General features: G+C 38.5%; 1 protein-coding gene across 2 annotated transcripts in view; it reads right to left on the minus strand.

Moving 5' to 3' along the window:
* Positions 1–22,097, minus strand: part of NFKB1 (nuclear factor kappa B subunit 1) — a 126,098-nt gene that overhangs the window by 71,696 nt on the left and 32,305 nt on the right. The window contains exons 4-5 of one of the 2 annotated variants that reach the window (XM_052641638.1): positions 18,155–18,192; positions 13,518–13,616 (exon numbers count right to left, since the gene is read on the minus strand). In XM_052641638.1, coding sequence (XP_052497598.1) covers positions 13,518–13,616; positions 18,155–18,192 — 137 coding nt within the window. Of the gene's footprint in view, positions 1–13,517; positions 13,617–18,154; positions 18,196–22,097 lie in introns of both variants that reach the window. The other variant, XM_052641637.1, reaches the window with a different exon arrangement.

Consider the following 22,097-nt stretch of genomic DNA (forward strand, 5'->3'; position numbering starts at 1 on the left):
CAGGGAGCAACAATGGACTACCCAAAGAACGAAACAGAACCCAGTTTAATTCAGTAAATATTTGTTGTACATCTCCCAATAGAAGAATATCATGAAGAAATAAGACGTGGTGCCTGTCCTCAAGAAATAAGGTCTAGAGGTGGGGAGACAGGCATGTAAGCAAGTAAGTAAATGAATATGAGGAACAGTGGTGGATGCATTCAAAGATTTCACAGGCTGATTAAGGAGGAACACTCAGGTCAACTAACTCAGCTGGAGAAGTGAGGGCAAATCAGGCAGACTTCTGAAAGAGTGATTGCTGATAAATGTGTCAGAAAACTACATAAGAAATAAATTACATGACAAGGAGCTGAAATAACATTCCAAAGAGATAAAATTAAATTCAGGACAAAACATCCCCACAATTCATAAAGAACACTCTCAGAAAAAACTTCATGGCTATTAAAAGTCAAGTTAATAACAAAATACATTTAAAAAATAGAAAGACCCTGGAGTCAGGGGAAAATCAGGATCAAGTAGGATTATCAGGGCAGGTAGGCTTTTTGAGCTTGTCTTTACCAGGAGAAAGGAAAGCAGACAGATTCAGAGACTACAAAAGATGGTACATGCACAAAGGCAGCGTGAGAAGCAGTGTATGATGAATGGAACGCCTTACCAAGAATGAGGTTGGTTCCCACAGCTGACATTCACAGAGCACTTACCATGCGTTGGGCACTGCTCTTTACATACACGAACTCATCTTAATCTTTCCAACAACCCTGGGAGGCAAGGACTCTCCACCTCCCCTTGTTACAGATGCAGAGAGGTTAACCAAGTTGTCCAAGATTAAACAACTAATAAGGGGCAGATTTGGATCTGAACCCAAGGCAGCATGCTCTAGAGTCGGCTACTAATCATTTTACTATATCACTTTCCTAGACATCTATAAGCTGCTGAGGAATGTCCTACCAAGCTCATTAAGTGAGAAAAGCAAGAGGCAGAGTGTTTTATAGATTAACAGAATATAAGCATGTGTATAGATGAATATGTTGTATAGTTTACAAATGTTCGGATACACATCATGCTTACACACATAAACATACATACGCATAGACTTGCGTATGCATGGAATATTTTTGGAAGCTCACCCAAAGAAATTCAAAGCAGTGCTTCTCTCTGGGGAGGAGAGGGATCATAGCAAGAAGGGACGCTTACTTTTCACTCTATGTATCTTTGTATTATTTGAATTTCTATTAATTTCTATGTGACACTTTTGAATAAATAAAAAACTTCTCACTTAAAAAATGAAACAACAGGAATGGCACACAGGCTAGATATTCTCCAGTGAGGGAGCACACTCGATCACACAATTTCCGGAATAAAGGAGGTTTAGATGTCTCAGTTTGCTCACGGCGGGGAGAAATGATTGCTATTTGTTATTTTGGTTCCCCCTTTGGAGTTTACCAGTACTCATATGTTGTGCTTGGGGATCCACCTCCCACCTTGTCTACATGTCTGAGGTGCAGCTAACTCTGCTGCCAGATCCAGAGGGTGGAGGCTGCAAATGGTTATTAACGCAATCACCTTGCCTCACACTCTCTGTCCCAGGTGTGACCTCCAGGGATGGGCTATGAAACAAGGCAGACCATGAGGGCCTAGAAACCTTTGACCTGGGACCCCTTAAACCTGTTTCAGCTTCCAGGAAAGCACACTTTCTGCTGTAGGACCTGGTGCCCTAACAAGGTGAGCCTGAGACAGCTGCTGTGGCCGCCTTGCAGAGATGAAGAGGGAAATCTGAATAACAGAAGTCAGAGCTGAGCAGCAGAGAGAAGCCAAATGACAGTGTCAGCTCTGAATCCAGTGGGCTTTGAAGCTAGCTAGCTTTTCCTTTGGACTTTCCAACTTTTTAAACAAGTAAGTTAACATCTGCTGCTTAGTTTTCGTTGATTTTTCTCTCACAGCCATGGAAAGATTCCAATAGAGAAACTGAGGCAGATAAAGCCCCATTTCAACCTCGAAGTCTGGTGTCATGCCCAGGGTCTAAGTTCTAGTGTTCCAACTCACTGACTGGGACATGGGACGCGGGATTCCAAAGTCAGGTGAATGGGGGAGGAAAAGGAAAAGCAGGCTGGTGAGACAGGAAGAACAAGACGGAACAGCAGGCGGAGGCGAGCTGTGAAGGCTGGTTGAAGACTGTATTCCAATAACAACCTGTGACTATTATGTCTATATAATAGACTATTTGTCTCTTCTTTAGCAGAATTATGATAGTACTAGTGATAGTCTGGGAAAGATAATTCTAGCATCTCCTGCGCATTGACGATTCATGTAGTATACAGATAATTACTGGCTACCTACTATATACTACATATTATTCCAGGTGCTGAACATACAGCAGTAAACACAACAGGAAAAAAAAAATCTCCTCCCTTCATGGCGCTAGCAATCATATTTATTCTTAAAAATATAAAATGTCCCGAATGAACATTTAATGCTATAGATGTGCCACGACCGGGCTAGGTGCTATTTATGACAATCACTTAACCCTAATACAATTCATATTTATGCAAAGTAGGTATTTTTTATTTTCATTTTATAAATGAGGAAAATAAAGTCTGACGAGATTATGTGACTTGTTGGAGGCCACACTATCTGTAAATCATATAATCTAAAGTAAAATCTAGCTTTTGCTTTCAAGTATGTTATTTTGCTCACTAAACCACAGCTCTATTTAACTACCATACGACAGATGTCATATAGCAACTCAATGGGTTTACTCAGATTCTGCAAAGTCCCTAGGTATTATGTAACTAACACATGAATAAAGAACCTTACATGAAGCGATTTATTATCTTCTCTCGATATGACTATTGCTCATTAGGTCAATATCCAGGATGTGATCTCATATCTGCTTTGCTTATGAAATCTTGCAGTGGTATGCTAGAATTGGCTTGACCAACTCACAAGAACTGTTAAATTTTCAGAAAATTTGCAAACCAGTTGACTTTATGTTGATAGCTTGAAAGTGATCACACTGTAAGTATTTACATCAAGAAAATTAACAAATACTACAAATCAGGGTTTTGTTTCAATTTGCTTTTTTTTCCTGGACAGTCAATCATTAAGCATTTACTAGGGCACAACTGTATTTAAGGTCCACCATTTACTCAATGGAGAGAGATCACAGGAACTATTGTTAGAAAATATTCAAACTACTGGCAAACCTTGCAACTTGAAAGATTTTTAATAATAATGATCCCAGGTGGTACTAGTTGTAACTGTGGGAGACATAAGAGATGTGGGTTTGATCCCCGGGTTGGGAAGATCCCCTGGAGAAGGGAATGGCAACCCACTCCTGCATTCGTGCCTGGAGAATCCCATGGACAGAGGAACCGGATATGCTCCACAGTCCATAGGATTGCCAAGAGGCAGACACGACTGAAGCCGTGCACGCAAGAGATACCACAGATACATGTGAGTATCTCTCCCAGTGCATACTGGGCCTAAAATGGTCATTATCCCAGACTTTCAGAGCCACTGCTTTACAAGCTTAATGCCATAAGACACTTGTAATGGGTTGAATATTATCCTCCCTAAATTCAAGTCTACCCAGAACCTCAGAATGTGTTCTTATTTGGAAATGGGGTCTTCACAGACATAATTAATTAAGATGAGATAAGACTGGATTACGGTGGGCCCTAAACACAATGACTGTTGTCTTTATGGGAGAAAAGGAGATTCAGACACAGAAAGACAAAGGGGAAGTCTGGGGAAGACAGAGGCAGAAACTGGAATGATACCGCTACAAGCCAAAGAATGTCAAGGATTGCCAGCAACCACCAGAAGCTACAGAGGCAAGGAAGACTTCTTCCACAGAGCCCTCAGAGGCAGCCTGGCCCTGCCGACAACTTGATTTTGGACTTCTAGCTTCCAGAACTGTGAGAGAGTAAATGTCTATTGCTTTAAACCACCTAATTTGTGATAATTTGTTATGCCAGCTCTAGGAAACTAAAACAATACTTGTGCAAATTATCAGATGCATAATGCCTAAGAGAACACAGTTAAAGAACCTAAAAAGAATTTGATAAATTCCTTTCTGGCCTCTTGCTACCGATCAACATTTTCATAAGAAATCATGCATAACATTTAAAAGCAAGCTTTTGACATAGCATCTGTTTTCGATCTCCCACCTTCCTAACTTTAGAAAGAAGGACATGGCATAAATAGAGTGGAAGCAATATTAATTAGTGAAGTTGTGCTGAAAATAAATTAGTGGACTGGTGAAGCTTTTGTGTAGCTCCATGGTTCCATAAACCAATCAACAAAACTGTCGTTCAATACTCAAATTAATGTATTTTGGAATACAAAATATAGAAGCTAACGATCACTTTTAAGTGTTTACTCTGTGCCATACACTAAACAACTCAATTCATACTTATATCCTATGAAGCAGGTATTACTTATCTCAGCTTTACAAATGAAGAAACTGAGGCTTGGCCAAGTTAAATACCAATAACATTGTCAGTAGATGGCAAGGCTAGGAATCAACATCTTTTCAGCTATGAACTGACTGACTTCAGAGCCAATACTTAAAAAACACCTAAAAGTATGGTCCATAAGCTGCCTGAACTTTACCCTAGACGAGAACCTCTAGGTGCAGAACCAGAAATGTGCAGCTTTCTTATCTCCCTTCAGGACTTCAATTAGACAGCTTTACTCTTTCTTTGTAATCTGTATCTCACCCTTTCTTTCAAGTTTTCCTTCTCTCAGTGCTACAATCCAGGAAATTACTTCAGTTCTATTTTTAAATTTGGTAATTCTTTCTCCTGTCTCTAATCTTAACTTTAACCCATTCACTGAGTTAAATCACTTCAGTGATATTTTTAATTTAGAATTCTGATTTTTTCCTTAACAATAGGTCTCAAGTATTTCCCATGTTGTGTAATCCTCATAATTTTTTAAACAGTATTCTATTCCATGGTTACACCATGTTTACCTATTCATTCACCTGTTGTTATATCTTGTCATTATATGACATGAGTCCTTAGAAATTATCACAGAATTATCATACTGATGGACCCACAGTGATTTAGCATGAGTGGAGTGGGCCCCTGACATCTCTGCAGTTAAAATATTCTTGGATGATTCTGATGCATATCCATGGTTGAGAACCACAGATTTAAAGAACCCCTATAATTAATAGTATTCCCATGATGGTGAAGAGTCTGGACTATTAAATCACACTACCTGAACTGAAATCTTGGGCTCCACGCGTCAGACCAGGGTAAGCTTTTTAACTTCTGTGGACTTTGGCTTCCTCATTTATCAAATAAGGATCACAGAACCTACTGCAGTGGGCTGTGATGACTAAATGAGATGACGTAAATAAGCACAGCAAGCCATCCTTACTGTCGTTCTTCTGGGTGGATGCGGACCTAAGGGTGAGAGGCATTATCTGTGAAAGTCTGCAGTCCACCCACACGAGAGCTCAGCGAGGCAAATGGAGACTAGAGGACTCTGGTCTGAAATCCACCTGGCGGGTGAGAGGTCGTGACAGCAGGGTAGTTCACAGCCTCAGCTCTAGATCTGCTGACAAGTTGAAACTTGGCTTGTCTGTGGAGGAGGAGGTGTTACACCTTTGGGGGCCATAGTACTTCTGTACGTTCTTTCCTTATCAGGAAGAATTACCAGTATGTGACCTGATGAGAGCTGAATTCTTAAATGTAATGAAAAAAGGCTATCTAATCTTCAGCCCCTGGGGCTGGAAAAAGCCATCCGAGATTTGCTTCTGATTAAATAATGGTCCCAGGAACAACCATGTATTTAAGGAAAAGTGGATGAGAGAAAAATGGGAATAGTCAACTAAGGAAGGTCACCAAGGGGTGATGGACCAAAACAGAGCTTAAGGTTCACACTGTCTGTAAATTCAATAAGCCTATTAGGTTAATAGTTACATTTTTACTGTACTCCTAATAGTTACGTTTCACAGCTATGATTTGTGCTAGAAGTTTCTTCTCATGAGTAGCTTTCTCTAGTTTATAATGTAGACTATGACTACATACCATAAATTTAGAGGGCTGTTTTAAAACACATTCTGCACGGTAATATTTTGTTCTGGAGGCCCAGTGAAAAACTTTTGAAAGAAAAATATCTAGAAGTCTAGGTTATGGTTACACATGGAAGGAGTTTTGTCTGCTTGCCAAGACAGGACTTGACACAGAGTGCTCAATAAATATTTGTTAAATGAACTGTTTTCTCTCTTTTGGCTTCAACCACTAATGGTTAACTTCATGCTTAATCAGCATCCCTGTGGAAGAGCAAGAAAGGAAAAGCAGTGAAGCCTACTCCCGTTTAGGGCGACTGCTGCTGTGTCTCCTCACTTCTCCACCTGATACCCAAAGTGAAGGGAGGCTTTCCTGGGTCTTGTGTTGACCAGCCTTAATTGTTTTCACTCACTAAGAATAGGTAAAAATACAAAAATGTACTTTTTAAAAAGTACAAAAATAAAAAAAAATATTTAAGACAGCCTATATATCTTTTTTATTAGCAATTTTTAAAATCAACCACTGTCAGAAAGCTAAAGTGATATGTACTCTGCAGCACTGGTTCTTAACTGTATTTGAATCCTTCCATTTGAAAATCTGATGGAAAGTTATATTTATCTCCCCAGAAATGTGTGTGTGTACACACACACACACACACACACACACACACACACACACACACACACACACACACACACAGAGGGTTGGCCAAAAAGGTTCATTTGGGGTTTTTAAACCCAATAAATTTCTGCATATAAATTAAGAAGCTCCAAATCCCTCTGAAACCAGTAAAAGGGATCCAGGTTACAAAGTGCTTTTCTTCAATATACAGAGCACAGGGCTCTTGGTCTAGGGGATACGGTCATTTTTCCTTTTTAACATACGCAAGTAGTGAACAGCTTAGGGATACTGATGGATATTTTAATAAATGCTTTGAAGGAGGTTTTATGTGCAAACCTAACTGACTATTGGTGATCCTTGTCCCTGTTGTTTTTAGTAACTGAGTCAGATTAAATTATTCAAAACTAGCACTATAAAGAGATACTTAAAATGGCAAGCCTCCTAAACCAGACAAGTCCATACAAAGGAAAGGGAGATTACACAAGGATACGTGATATCCCTAAATGCCACAAGAGATCAGCCAGTCTTCATCTGACCTTGACAGAAACTTAACATTTAGGATTTTAAAGTGAGAGGCACTTAGAGTGGAGACTTAAGAAGAAAAAAAAAAAATCATGGGGGTCAGGGAGACAATAAACATTGTCTGTTGTTGATCTAAACATTTCAATACTTGCCTTCTGTTTAACCTGAAACACTCCGGAAAGAAAACATATGTGAGAACCAGCTTTCAGAAAACATTTGATTAAAAATAGTTACACTTACATCAGCTGTGTTTCAAGTTGTAGTCCACTGCATTTGATATTTATAACTAAAGAGAAAATAAGAATACCGACTGGTCAGCTACTCGTATTTTAGAACCAAGGTCACTGACAGCTTTCTGGTTGGAGTAGGCCAAGCTGGAGGATGTCACATCGGCTGAGGATGGGGGCTTTCTGGCCACTCTGGAAGAGAATCAGTGAGGGTTTCTGAAGCCCCGTGGGGCTGTTCCTCTTGGCAACTTTCCACCTCTGTGAAGAGGAAGGTAGTTTGGTTAATAAAAAAAAAAAAAAAAAAAATCTCATGAATAACTTTCGGGAAAGAGGGAAATGAGCCTTCCCTGGCACTCCTTGCTGAGTCAAAAACAGGCAGTGACAGGCTTGGCCTCGAGGAAGGCACTTGTGCTTTTCTGCCAGCCTCTCCCATTTGGAGCTCCACAATGAAATCAGAACTGAGGAAACTTTAAAGGAGAGCTTGGTAGGACTGTAAAATAGATTATTAAATGTTTAACAACAGGAAAGCTTTCCCTTAAAGGGGGCAAGATACATGTTTCTGCATCTTTATTTTTACATATTTATGCAAGTTAGTCTGCATATTTTCCCTAGATTTCCTCTGAATATTATTATTTTCTTCCTGCAGGAGTCAGAATAAATTCCACATTGTCAATGGATAAATTTTATCTGAATAATAAAGAAGAAATCAATAGAATCAAAGTCAAAGTGTTAGTCACTCAGTCATGTCCAACCCTTTGCAACCCCAAGAACTGTAGCCCACCAGGCTCCTCTGTCCATGGAATTCTCCAGGCAAGAATACTGGAGTGGGTTGCCATTACCTTCTCCAGGGGATCTTCCCCCCGCCAGGGATGGAACCTGGGTCTACCACATTGCAGGCAGATTCTTAACCATCTGAACCACCAAGGGAGCCTCTAATAGAATTAAAGTGAACACTAATCTTCAATGGATCCCAGTCTTAACTCTTATTTGTCCTGGAAAAAAAAAAAAAAAAACCCCACCAGGTATAATAGAAAATTTGAGTTAAAACCAGAAAAAATTTCTATCAGAGATGGAAAGTTCAGAGCAGCAGTGATTTACCTATGAAGAACAGGGAAAAGTGATCAATGGGTGGGGCTTCAGCAATAACTATGTTTTATTTTAGCAAGAGATCAGAAGCAAATATGGTAAAATGTTAATACAGTTGGCCCTCTGTATCCTCGGGTTCCACATTCGTTATTCAACTAACTGCAGATGGAAAAAATATGTTTTAAATTCCAGAAAGTTCCAAAAAGTAAAATAAATTTGCTGCACACTGGTAACTATTTATATAGTATTTACATTGTATGAGGCATTAAAATAATCTGGAGATGGTTTAAAGCATACAGAAGGATGTGCATAGATTATATGCAAATACTGCTGCATTTTATAAAAGGAACTTGAGCATCCATGAATTATGGCATCTGTGGGGATCCTAGAAACAATCCTCCAGGATACTGAGTGATGACTGTCGCTATTAAATCAGGCAGTGGCATATGGTGTTCTTTACATCAATTTTTAAATGTTCTATACACATGGAATTTTTTATAATTAAAACAATGTTTTAAAAAGAATGTGAAAACTCTTGAAAGCTAAATAAGCTAAATGGCATCCTCTGACATGAAAGAAACATGCAGAACACCAGATGGCTCAATAGCCCTAATCCTAGAAATAATCTCAACATAGTAAGAGTGTGTCTAAGCCCAGCCTATACCCAGCTTATTGAAAATGGGGTTTTAAGCATGGGACAAAATTCCAGTAGCAAATGGAGAACTGGAGTAGACTCTTAGAGTTGGTTTTAAAATGGTTTAACTTTAGGTACCATATTTGGACAATCAGCAAGAGACAGACCCAAGCAGGTTATATGTTTACAAGTTCTATAAAGCACAGCTAGGGGTCTGCAGCCCCCAAACCACAGCCAGTCCCCAGAGCTTTGGGGCTGGCCGTCAGCACTTCACTGCTCCTATGTAAGACCGAGGGCATGAGAACCACCAGTGTTCCAGGGGCCTCTCCAGGACGTGGTATGTTTCCCAGAGGCATGATGAGAAGAGAAAGAATGAGGCTGGAGGAGAGAGAGGAAGCTAAGAAGCTGCAGAGGAGGAAAAGGCAGAGCCTTGAACATTCCACTCTTCAGCCTGAACAAATATACTTTAATAAACATGTATCATATGTAAATTTCAGAAGTATCATTTCCTTCCTATAAATGTAAATGCTCTCCCTCTGAAGTTCCTGCAGAAATGGGATTTGGGGAAGAGTGTGGGGGCACTGTCCATTACACCTGCCTCTATGGGAAGGGAGGCTGAGGACCACTGCACAGACGTTCTCATTGCTCTCACACAGCGGCTACACAGGTTTACAACCTTGACTGACACCATCTCCACTTTCACTTTCTCTTCTGTAACAGTTTACAACAGAGAACCAACAGAACTCCTATGTTGGGTATGCAGTTACCATAGGATATTTCTTCTCTTTTCTCTCTTTCTCCTTAATATCCAGGCACACTAACTCAGACATTCTAGAAGAAATTATAGAGTCACCATCATCATCATCTTGAAAATAAACATCTAATAATCAGGAAAAGTATATATGTTTGCAAAATAATAGACTTCGGCAAGAACCCGGGTCTCCTGCATTGTAGACAGGCGCTTTACCATCTGAGCCACCAGGGAAGTCCTCTCATATAACCTATGAGCTACTGTCCTATATAGCAGAAAAGTATGCAAAGAAGAAGGATTAAGGCTGATTAGACTTTGCATCTAGATCAGTGGTGCTCAAGCAGGGTGATTCTGCCCCACCCCGCCCCCAGGACATATGGCAATGTCTGGAGACATTGTTTGGTTGTCACAACTATAGCGCTGCTATTGGCATCTAGTGAGTATAAGTCAGGGATGCTGCCGAATACCCTCCAATGAACTAGAAAACCTTCCAAAGCATGAAGTCTTCCCACCCAAAACATTAGTAGTGATGAGTGTGAGAAACCCTGATTGAGCTGTATCTGTCACGCAACTTCTCTTGCAGCCTCACATGGAGCGGATGCTTAGTGAACTGCTGCAGACACATGTATGATTGTGACGATCCTCCTGATAAAGACACACACAGAGCAATTCCTTCCTTTGCCTAAAGTTTACATGTAGGAGGGATTTATATCCCTTTGTAAACCAAAAGTTCACCCTTAACTATCCTCTGTAAAAAAGATTATTAAAAGTGATATTGGAAGAAGAGCTCTGGAAAAACTACCTTGTGATTGACTCTCTCTTCTCCCCGTATCAGCTCTTCTGATTAAGAGTTTCTATGATAAATAAGATTTCTTCCTTTAACTATTACAAACTTTCAGTGAATGATGACAGGCTAAGAGAACAATGATAGTTTGTAACACACTCTCTGAACTGCTCTATGTTTTCTTACAATTGGGTTAAATGCTTAATAAATAAATGTTGAATTAGTGAATTTAAAAAAAATTGGGTGAAATAGTGAAGCTGCAGCTGAAGGTCAATAATGACTAATCATACACATTTATATTTTGACTTCCTTAGTATTAGCTGTTTACATATCTAGATTTCCTAATAAGTATTAAACTCCTTGATATATAAACTATGATTTGAGAAGAACTCGAATATCCACTAGGTTGTTTTATTTCTAGACTATTTTGTAAATGTGAGGCATCAACCACTACATGAGAAGGATGTATGAAGGCTGAGCATAATAGTATATATAAAGTTTTTCCACTGGGCAACAAATCTATAACAAAGTTACTACTATGTATCTTTTATTATCAAGAACTGTTACTTAGTTACAAAAGACTAGCGCAATACAAGTCAACACTTGACAATATTGTAATTTATATTTGTTTGTACAGAGACAGTCCAGAAAAAAACTCCCAGTTTTACTCTTAATGCTAATTCAGTAACTACAATCGTAATCAGTGTCAATGCCCATAATATGTATCATACATATGAACACATCAGTATTTCTATACAGGACACACAGACACGTGTTAAAAACATGTATTGGATTTGACTCCCTGATATCTGAGTACCCACTATTCCTGAGCTCCTCTCTCTTGTTGCCCAGAGTTATAATTCTGTGTCTTCTCTTACTGCCATCCTCCCATGTCCTGTTCCCTAGGTCTCTGCTTCCAGTCTCCCAAATGCACATGTTCCACGTGACAGTTCAATGAGCAAGAGTCTGCTGCAGGACGACAAGCCACCAGTCCTGTGAGGACCGCAAGGCTTCCTTTTAAAAGCCTCGGTTTCCTCACAGGTATTAAGACTTTTTACCTACCAGGGCTGTTATGAGGATAGAAAAGATAATGTATGTAAGTTTCAGTTCAGTTCAGTCACTCAGTCATGTTCGAGTCTTTGTGACCCTATGAACCGCAGCACTCCAGGCCTCCCTGTCCATCACCAACTCCCAGAGTTTACCCAAACTCATGTCCATTGCGTCGCTGATGCCATCCAACCATCTCATCCTCTGTCGTCCCCTTCTCCTCCCAGCCTCAATCTTTCCCAGCATCAGGGTCTTTTCAAATGAGTCAGCTCTTCGCATCAGGTGGCCAAAATATTGGAGTTTCAGCCTTAGCATCAGTCCTTCCAATGAACACCCAGGACTGATCTTCTTTAGGATGGACTGGTTGGATCTCCTTGCAGTCCAAGGGACTCTCAAGAGTCTTCTTCAACACCACAGTTCAAAAGCATCAATTCTTCTGCACTCAGCTTTCTTTACAGTCCAACTCTCACATCCATACATGACCACTGGAAAAACCATAGCCTTGACTAGACAGACCTTTGTTGACAAAGTAATGTCTGCTTTTTAATATGCTGTCTAGTTCAGTCATAACTTTCCTTCCAAGGAGGAAATGTATGTAAAGCACTTGGCAAATCTTGGTGCTTAATAAATGCTAATCCCCTTGTTTTATTGCTGTTCTTATTTCCTCATTCAGATTCTAAAGGACCAGAGACCATAAATCTGTGGCTAAACCCGTATTTATCTTGACTAATAATCCTGAACAGGAAACACATCTTTCATTCCACACAAGAGCTCGGATAGGAGACTTAAAATGCAAACACAATGGATAGGACTAATACTACAATATTACTCAAGAGGTAAAGAATCAAGGGTTTTGTTTTGGACCAGAGGTAAGAAATTAGAAAGGCCTGGGCCTAGAAGTGGGCTATGAGGAGACGGAGGAAACAAAATGCAAAGCTGGCAAAACCAAAGACCAATTTCTTTGATATCACAATTTTACTAAGGGTCTGTCTTGTACAAATGAAAATGTTTACAAAAGATGAAACTGCAATATTTGACTGGTTTACCTGTAAAACCGTGAGCAATCAGTCTATGAAACATGACATCACATTACAAAAATAAAAAACTCAAGCTACCTCAGCGGATGATATTCTCAATTAAATACAAAGAAAGAAAAAGAACCTGAAGAAGCAGAAAAAGCTCAGCTAAGCCCACCACAGCATGTCATGAAGCAGTATGTTCCAAGGACCATCACGTGCAGACGAATAGTTGCTCAAGCAGAGGCCCTTTCGGACCACTGAGATACATTTTCTCATTCAGTCTTTAGAAGACTACAAAGCGCAGGTCCTTAACAAGTCTGCATTTTGCACATCCAGGTACTGAGGTTCAGAAGTGTTGGATAACTCAGTCAAAGGCACACAGCTGGTAGCAGAGTCTGGATCAGAATTCATGATCTGAGGTATTCTACTATATAATCCACACACTCAGTCATCTGAGTCTTGTTTTTTTTGCTAGATCTCTTAAGAGCTGAAATTGAGCACTCTCTCAAAGCATTTTACAAGTCTTAGGAAGTATACAACTAAACAAATTTTTAAGATAACCAAGAAATAATAAAAGTTTTGTTAATGTTGAGATAATTTGTACTAAATGGAAATATTAACAGTTTTAGAATCTGTCACTTCTATTGCTACAAGACACATTTCTACATAAATATTATAAATAATCATGTGAACATTTCAGCTTATAAGCAGAGGCATACAGTAGTTATTTAAAGCATTCCTTTCTTTTGCTCTGAGGACACCAAATCTTCCCGAATTCACACGGCAAGACATCACAAACTTACTTTGACCTGAGGGTAGGACTTCTTGTTCTTTTCACTAGACGCACCAGGGAGTCCTCCATGGGAGGGGCCTTCACACACATAACGGAAACGAAATCCTCTCTGCAAAGGTGAACACAAGGTGAGCAAGTTTGAGGAATACTTACTAAAAACTTACGGGGACAAAATTACACCCAAATTTTATATTCTTGTGTGTATTAGAGGAGACACAATCTGTGAAAGAGGACTGTATGTGAGAACCACTTCTCCCCATAACCTTATCATGAATATCGGTGTTAACTGATATTTGGGCCCTGAGCTGTGGCTTAAAAGCCAGGTCCCTGGCCCTGCAGAAGCTCTCCTCCTGTGCTATGTGGAGAGTAAACTGCTGCAGACTTTAGGCCTAAGGACTCGACATGCTACAGCTTGCCTGCATCAGAGTTTCCTCATCTCACATCGCTTCTGCCAAGCTCTGAAACTGGCCATATGACTCAAAGTTAAGCTTCTCTGACTCTTACCTACTCTGATGACAGTTGGTTCAGGAGGGAATACAGAAATGTCTTGTTAAATATACCCCATCAGGGTTACAGAACACCGCCTATGCAAGCCTGCACATCTGATCAGTAACTCTCAACAGTTCAAATGGTAAGAAGTTTCGATTTAAGATTGTTAATACTATCAAGTTCAAGCTGGATATATTAATTGACCTGAAAGAATCCAAACCCAGAGAGTCCCTTTATATATTAACTCAAGAATTTTTATGGACACAGTAATATCAACTAGGAATTAGCAAGAAGCCCTTACTATGTGGGCTGATAAACATATGAGTTCCATGTATTTTTTTTTTATTCAAGTAAGAAAATCAGACCATATTCAAGGTCTATTCCAGTTTTAACATTTTATGACTTAAGAAGCTAACAGTTGTAATTGTGCATATTTGCATACCAAAAATAAAACAAGGACATTTATGAGAATGGCTCTCATCATCATATGAAGGGAGATTTCAACATTTTTCCTGAAAGACTCAGCTTTATAAAGATATCAAACAATTTGTGGTAGTGTTAGTAGTTTATACAGTCTCTTGACCAGATGGTCTTCTGTTTCTCAAATACACCCTTTAACGAAAAGAATATGTTAATATACTTCAAGGAACATTCTCACCTTTCATTTATTTTATTGTGGGACTGACTTCATATAAACAGTGCTAGATCCTTAGGCCCTCAGAAGTTCCGCACACCACTACTTGTTAGTGGGGGCTTTCTATCTTGCACACTGGATAGTGGAGCTCAGTGAATATACAGGTTTTGACGGCTTTGAGCTAATGGATCAATGTAAAATTTCTGCCCTCCTTAGACTGTACTTCATTTCACTATGCCCCGTAGGGTCTTGAAAAACAGCCTGAGAGGTTCAGGGAAAGCACCTGGAATTGTTTCTAAATTCTGTGAGACTTTTCTAAATTCCAAAGAGGACCAGTCTAAAGTATCTTTTATGGGACCAGTGAGACCAGACGTAAATTCCCTAGGGGAGGAAGCTACCTTATGTCACACGTGGGTCTGGGGTATATGATCAACTCATTAACTGCTGCTGCTACTGCTAAGTCGCTTCAGTCGTGTCTGACTCTGTGCGACCCCATAGATGGCAGCCCACCAGGCTTCCCCATCCCTGGGATTCTCCAGGCAAGAACACTGAAGTGGGTTGCCATTTCCTTCTCCAGTGCATGAAAGTGAAAAGTGAAAGTGAAGTCGCTCAGTTGTGTCCGACTTTGCGACCCCATGGACTGCAGCCTACCAGGCTCCTCCATCCATGGGATTTTCCAGGCAGGAGTACTAGAGTGGGTTGCCATTGCCTTCTCCAAACTCATTAAAGTGGGACCTAAAAAAACTCTTGAAAAGGGGTCCTTAGGTGACCCCAAACATCAACACCTGGAAAGCCTTCTGAGGTAAGATTAGTGATCTGAAGGTGACTCTCCTTGTTTTGGGAGCCTGGTGGGCTGCCGTCTATGGGGTCGCACAGAGTTGGACACGACTGAAGCGACTTAGCAGCAGCAGCAGCAGCTCCTTGTTTTGCTTCTCAAAAAATTGAACTAAAAAATAAGTTACAAATTCAGCCCTATACCTTTTATAGTCAAAGGCTGTTAGTGTATTTTCAATAATTAAATGAAATTTCTAAAAGCATGAAAAAGCAACAGTCAGCTTCCATAACTGGCTAACCATAAAATAGGGATTTACTCGACTGCTAATCGGTTTAAACACAACTTCAGCTTTTAAACAATATTAGATAATTAGCACTTAATAATATGCAACAGAACTAGCTATCCTAAAGATTAGTAGTAGTCTATGCTATGACTCATCTCTGTCAAAGCTAGGGAAAATTGTGGCAGAGACTCCAAAGAAAAAAGAAAATTTTTCTAGATTTTATTTTAAAAACAATAAAGTCATTCATTATCTTTAATCATAAAGTTACTTTAGGACAGTTGGAGAAATATATACTTATTCTATTATTATATCTTATTGGGAGTGGTGTTCAGTAAAATATGAGTAAAGAGACCTGTCTTAATACCTTGCTTATCATTTGAAAAACAACATATATCATTCATAGTTGGATAAAAGTATCTAAACTTCTATGCAAAGGAATTTATAACCTGAAGATAGAAAATTCTTTTTTTTTTTTAAAGGAAACTAGGATGTCTTCAAATGCATAGTCTGGATGCATTTCAGATTCTAAAATTTTGAGATTAAAGGTTTACCAATCCACAGCCATTCATCTCAGTAACTCCACTTGCTTAAAATGAGTCATCAACCTCAAAGGCAAGGCTCCATCCATCCGGTCAGAAAGTCTGACTTCAATACAACCTTCTTACTTTCACTGGAGTCAGACATCACAATATTACAGTTTGGTAAGCAAGCACATTGATTTACTCAGATAAGCTTTAACATATCCACGAACAGTGAATTAAATTTTGAAACTACATAACTCATCCTTCAGATAAATCATAAATGTCAATTTTTCCTTATGACTATTGACCCATAGTAAGAAACTTCATTTTAAAAACCTTATGGTAGTGCTATGCTTATGAAAATGAATATTTGAAAAACACATTTTGCCTAGTATGCAAATAAATTTTAGCTGATTTCTTGGTTTCACGGATTATCTGGAAATTTCCCAGGAGGCCAGGTAACACTGCACAGGATGTTAGGGGATAAACTTCCACTGGGAGCGTCCTTTGAGAAAACTGGTGGCCTCCTGTGAGAACTCACTGATAGGGAATTGGGAATGGACATAAAGCAAAGTCATGTCGGCAGCCTGTGGAGTCAGGGTGTGTCACCTGTGAGCCATGAAAACAATGTCCCAAAGTCTCATATGGTATTCCAGTCCCCACACCAAAAACTTTTATCAAAGGTCAACCTCATAAGTGTAGTCTATTTGGTCATAGATAAGATACTGATATCCTTTATATTCTGACCAAAACCCAAATACATATGTAATACCATGATTACAGTAACCACATGCATACTTGAAGATCTTGACCTAGTTAGTATTTGTTAAGTGTTACATAATACAAAAATGTTACGCTTACTAGCCTGAGCTACTAAAACCATTTAGGAAAAGTACTGGGTGATATAGCTGCAAGAAAGCAGGCACACGCATCCTCAGTCTCACACGTTTGTGAAAATATGCATATCCAGTCAGAGATCTGCTAACTTTGTCCTCATTCTGCAGAGGACTATACCATTACTTCATCCCCTAATGACTATGGGAAGATATTAGAGTCTCTTCCCGCCTCTTTCATAGCACTGGTCCCATCCAATTTCCAATAAATATTTATTTACCCACAGGGACATGGTAAGGAAGCCATTTCAATTCCCAGGTATCCTCTATAAATAACAGTAGTAAGAGGAAAGTGAAATCCCAGCGACCACACAGACTGTAGCCCACCAGGCTCCTCTGTCCATGGAAATCTCCAGGCAAGAATACTGGAGTGGACTGCCATACCCTCCTCCAGGGGATCTTTCTGACCCAGGGATCAAACCCTAGTCTCCCACATTGCAGGCACGTTCTTTACTGTCTGAGCCGCCAGGGAAGGGCCTGATAAAAAAAAATGCTCCTCTCCTGACTCCAAATGAGGCTAGATCTAAAGTTAATACCCGAGAGAACTTGACTGTCTATTTTAGGACTTTATCTATACTCCATTGGTACTTTTAGTATCTTAGGTTACATGTTCCAAATAGCAAAGGCGGTAGCTCCTAAGGATGGAGAAAGACTCAGAAGTACTGATGTGCAGGGACATAGTGGAAGCACCTGACTCAGTGTATGTGAATTGTGTGTATGTGTATTTCCTCACACATGAAAACGAGTGGAGATAACCTATATCTCTTCTAGGAGTGGCTGATAAGTCAAAGTGTTGGAGATCATGGGATACCATGGATCGATACTTAAGTTTTATAGAACTATGTACTGAGGTTCAGGACACTCTGAACAATGACTAAGAGAAAAGGAAAGCGGATGATAAAGTTGTTACATAATTTGGCAGGTTGTTGATCTTCCAGATAAGCTACTTCCTTTGTACAATTCATTTACTATTTTATTCAGTGCTGGAGGTATTATTAAGACTTATGGATCTAACAATTAAAGAGAAAGTCCCACCCCTTTTATCTTCTTACCTGTTTAGGTTGCTCTAATATTTGAAGGTATGGGCCATCTGCTAAAAACAAAACAACAAACAGAAACCAAAAGAAACTGTGAGGCTTCTCAAATTTGGTAAAAAAAAAAAAAAAGAAAAAAGAAATATATATATGTATATATATACAAAGCAAGTAAAAAAATTGAAAATTATGTTTTTTTTTTTAATTTTTTTTATTTTTTTTAATTTTAAAATCTTTAATTCTTACATGTGTTCCCAAACATGAACCCCCCTCCCACCTCCCTCCCCATAACATCTCTGTGGGTCATCCCCATGCATCAGCCCCAAGCATGCTGTATCCTGCGTCAGACATAGACTAGCGATTCAATTCTTACATGATAGTATACATGAAAATTATGTTTTTAAACAGAGGCTTCAAATAAATGTTTCAGGTATAATTCCACAAGGCATATCTTCTTTTGAATATTAAATTTATCCTTATTTAGTAACAGTTTTACACCATCAGAGAGAACCATACCATCTATACGTCTGTTCAGTGATGATGGCACCTTGCAGAACGCAACAAAAGGCATGACGTCTGGCAAGAATTAAGACGTCAACAACCTTCACAATCACGTCTACTAACAAAGCATTTTTAATAATGACACAAATACCAGTTAAAAGCAGCAACCACTTCCCGGTCACTGTGAAATTTTCTTTTGCCATCACATCATCACACTGACTTCCATTCACAAGAAAATGTGCCTAATATGAAATTACAAGAGACTGAGCCGGCAACCTACACGTGTGAAACACACAGATGATGATCTCAGGCTCTCCGCTTTTCCTTACACCAAGTTTGGGTTCCCGGGCAATACCTGAATCCTCAAGTGCTGCCCTCATTCCCTCGCTGGCTAGCTTGTTCCTCCTCTCTCCCATGTTTAATTTGGTCCATCAGACATGGTAGATTCTTCTTATTAACTCATAGCTTTTGATGTCTGTGTAAAATTTTTGAATATTGTACTTTCATATAAACTCTGTTCCAAAATAAGCATTTTATAAAATTCTGAAAATAATTTAGATGGATGTATACCAACTAATAAGAACGAAGATTACTAGAAGCTTAATGATAGCCTGACTAAACTCAAAGGAAAATCAAAACCTCTGACAGTATAAATACAAATTTATTCAATATGATAAAGTCCCTAAGCTTCCCAGCTGGTTTGTATGTCATGTCAAAAGTATAATAACCCATAGACTCTGTGATACACAAAGGCTCATGGTGTTTCTCACTTGTTTGAATGTAAATTTAAATGGTACTAAAAAAATTCTAGGAGGATGCTTCTGTGTCCATTTCAATCTTCACTGTCTCTAGGCCAGAAGTTCAAGACTTATTATTTTAGATAAATAAATTTACAAAGAAGAGCTAAACTTTCAGGTTGAAATTAAAAATAAACTATAACTTGAGAGGATTTATTTTTATTTTCAGTGCTATGATGAATCAGGATAAGGCAGAGAACTGTAGGAAACTAAGGTATAATTATTTCCTGTTATTATTCAAGAAGTTTACAAGGAAGTCAGTTGAAAAACAACTGAATTTGAACTGAAACATACACAAGAAAAGAAAAAGGGTAGGGACTGACCAATGCTATATAATTTAGGTAAATTATCTTCCTTTTTTTGGCTGAAATTAGTTCCTGGACATATTCAACTATTTTTTAGAAAAGAAACTGTTAGAACTTTAAAATTCCAAAAAATGACTAGAATTTAATTTCTAAGGAGATAAAACTGATTAGAAACATAAATATTTTCACATTAATAAGGTCTATACAACGTTTCAACAAATCTACTCATAAACATTCTCTCTAGAAAACTAAATGAACATATGAAGAAGAAAAGTCTTTAAGAAAGCAGCATTTGACAACAAGGTCCTACTATATAGCATAGGGGACTACATTCAATATCCTGTGATAAACCAAAATGGAAAAGAATATGAAAAAATGTATACATATGTATAACTGAATCACTTTGCTGTACAGCAGAAATTAACACAACATTGTAAATCAAATATACTTAAGCAAAAAAAAAAAATGAAGCAACATTTGGATATCATGGAAAATACAGAGGAATTGGAGCACATTTATATCAGACTTCAAGTCTCTCACTTCTTAGTAACTCTTCGAAAAATACTTGAAATTTTGTTATTATTTTTGCTGTATGGTTTAATTTCTTCTAAATACATGAAATACTAAGGCCTGGTAATTCTATTAGTGAAAAGGGACCATTTTTCTCTTTCAGGAAATACACTCAAACGTTAAATCAACTAGAAAATGAGATTTGCTATGCAAATATTTGCTTTAATGCCAATTTTCTTTGGCTGCATTTCCATGCCATGAATTGACATCCTACTGTGTCGAGTAATTTAAATTACAGCATGATGTTATAGACCTAGCAGTTGTGCCATAACTCGTAGAGTTTTAAACAAGTAGCATGGTTTTAGATTTCAAGAAATAGAGAAGATAAAACAGTTCATATGAAAATTACAAGTTAATACTGGTTTAGATAACCTCTCTATTCCTTTAAAATGTGAATAAAACATCCACAAATCTTGGTTTATAAAAATCTGAACTATGCCATTGCAATGCAGAGGAAACGTGTATGTGACAATAAAAAACGATGAGGTAATAACTGGAAAATACAATTTTGAGGTATAATTGTATAAGTTTTTCTAATGTTGTATGCATGCCAAGTTGCTTCAGTCATGTCTGATTCTTTGCAATTCCATGGACTGTAGCCCGCCAGGCTCCTCTATTCATGGGATTAACCAGGCAAGAATACTGGAGTGGGTTGCCATGCCTTCCTCTAGGGGATCTTCCTGATCCAGGGATCGAACCAGCATTGGCAGGCAAGTTCTTTACACCGACTGCCACCTGGGAAGCCTTTTTCTAATGTTATGGCTAAACAATTCCTACAACATGAAACTTTGACTACAGAATATTTACTGAGCTGGTTCTTTTGATAACCTTATTTCTATCTCCATAAATTTGATGAAATAAAAACATTAGGAAATCTTTTGCATCAGGACACTGTTTGGCATCTATAAGCCATTAAATGGAGAAGTATATGTTTCCTGAAGGCAGTAACTTTTATGTTTTCAATAAAGCATCAAAACCAAGAAAAAGACTTTGATCCCCAGAATAAGAAGTTCACAGAAAACACAGAAGCTACCAAGACATTTAGTTGTTCACAGGAAGCTGATCTAGAGCTTATTTTGGACAACACTTGAGGACATCTCAGCTATGATCTGTGGAGTAAAGAAAGGCCTCAGCAATATACTTAGTGAAGCTAATGAAGCTGAAGATTTAGCAGATTTATTTTTCCCCCTTGCATGAACTTCTAGAAATAATAGATATAAAAATGCAAAAAAACACCTGATTTAAAAAATGAACAGTAAGTACAAAGTAACAACAGCAATTTTAAATGACAATGATACAAATTGCACAAAGTCTCCCATTGAGGATAAGCAAGTCCATGGTAAATAGAATGTCTGATGTACTTCAGTAATTACAAAACTCTCTTTTATACAACTTCCAAAATTTACTCACACAGCTTTTGAACATCTGTTAAGTCCCTCTGGTGATGTGAGGAATACATAAAAAGAGCTATCACAGCAAGCTTACATAAAAAGCAATAAAAACAGAGACTGATTTTTAAAAAATCATTCATTTTAAAAAATAAATCAACTTGTTGATGGGGCTAATTAACAGTCATGTTAAGAGGATAGATGATTATCATGAGTTTATCCAACTGGTCAGAACATAAAGTAAGAAGTTTTTTAAAAAGATAATTTTTCTACTAAGATGATTTTTATGACTTTTGTACAATTTGTGTTCCCGGTGTGTGGTATACTAGCTGGCACACAATAGGTACTCAAGTAAGTGTTCTGGGAATACATCTGAGAGTTGAGACTGCCTCATGTGCCT

The sequence above is a fragment of the Budorcas taxicolor genome, chromosome 6 (assembly GCF_023091745.1).
Source record: "Budorcas taxicolor isolate Tak-1 chromosome 6, Takin1.1, whole genome shotgun sequence".
In the NCBI taxonomy this organism is placed as follows: domain Eukaryota; kingdom Metazoa; phylum Chordata; class Mammalia; order Artiodactyla; family Bovidae; genus Budorcas; species Budorcas taxicolor.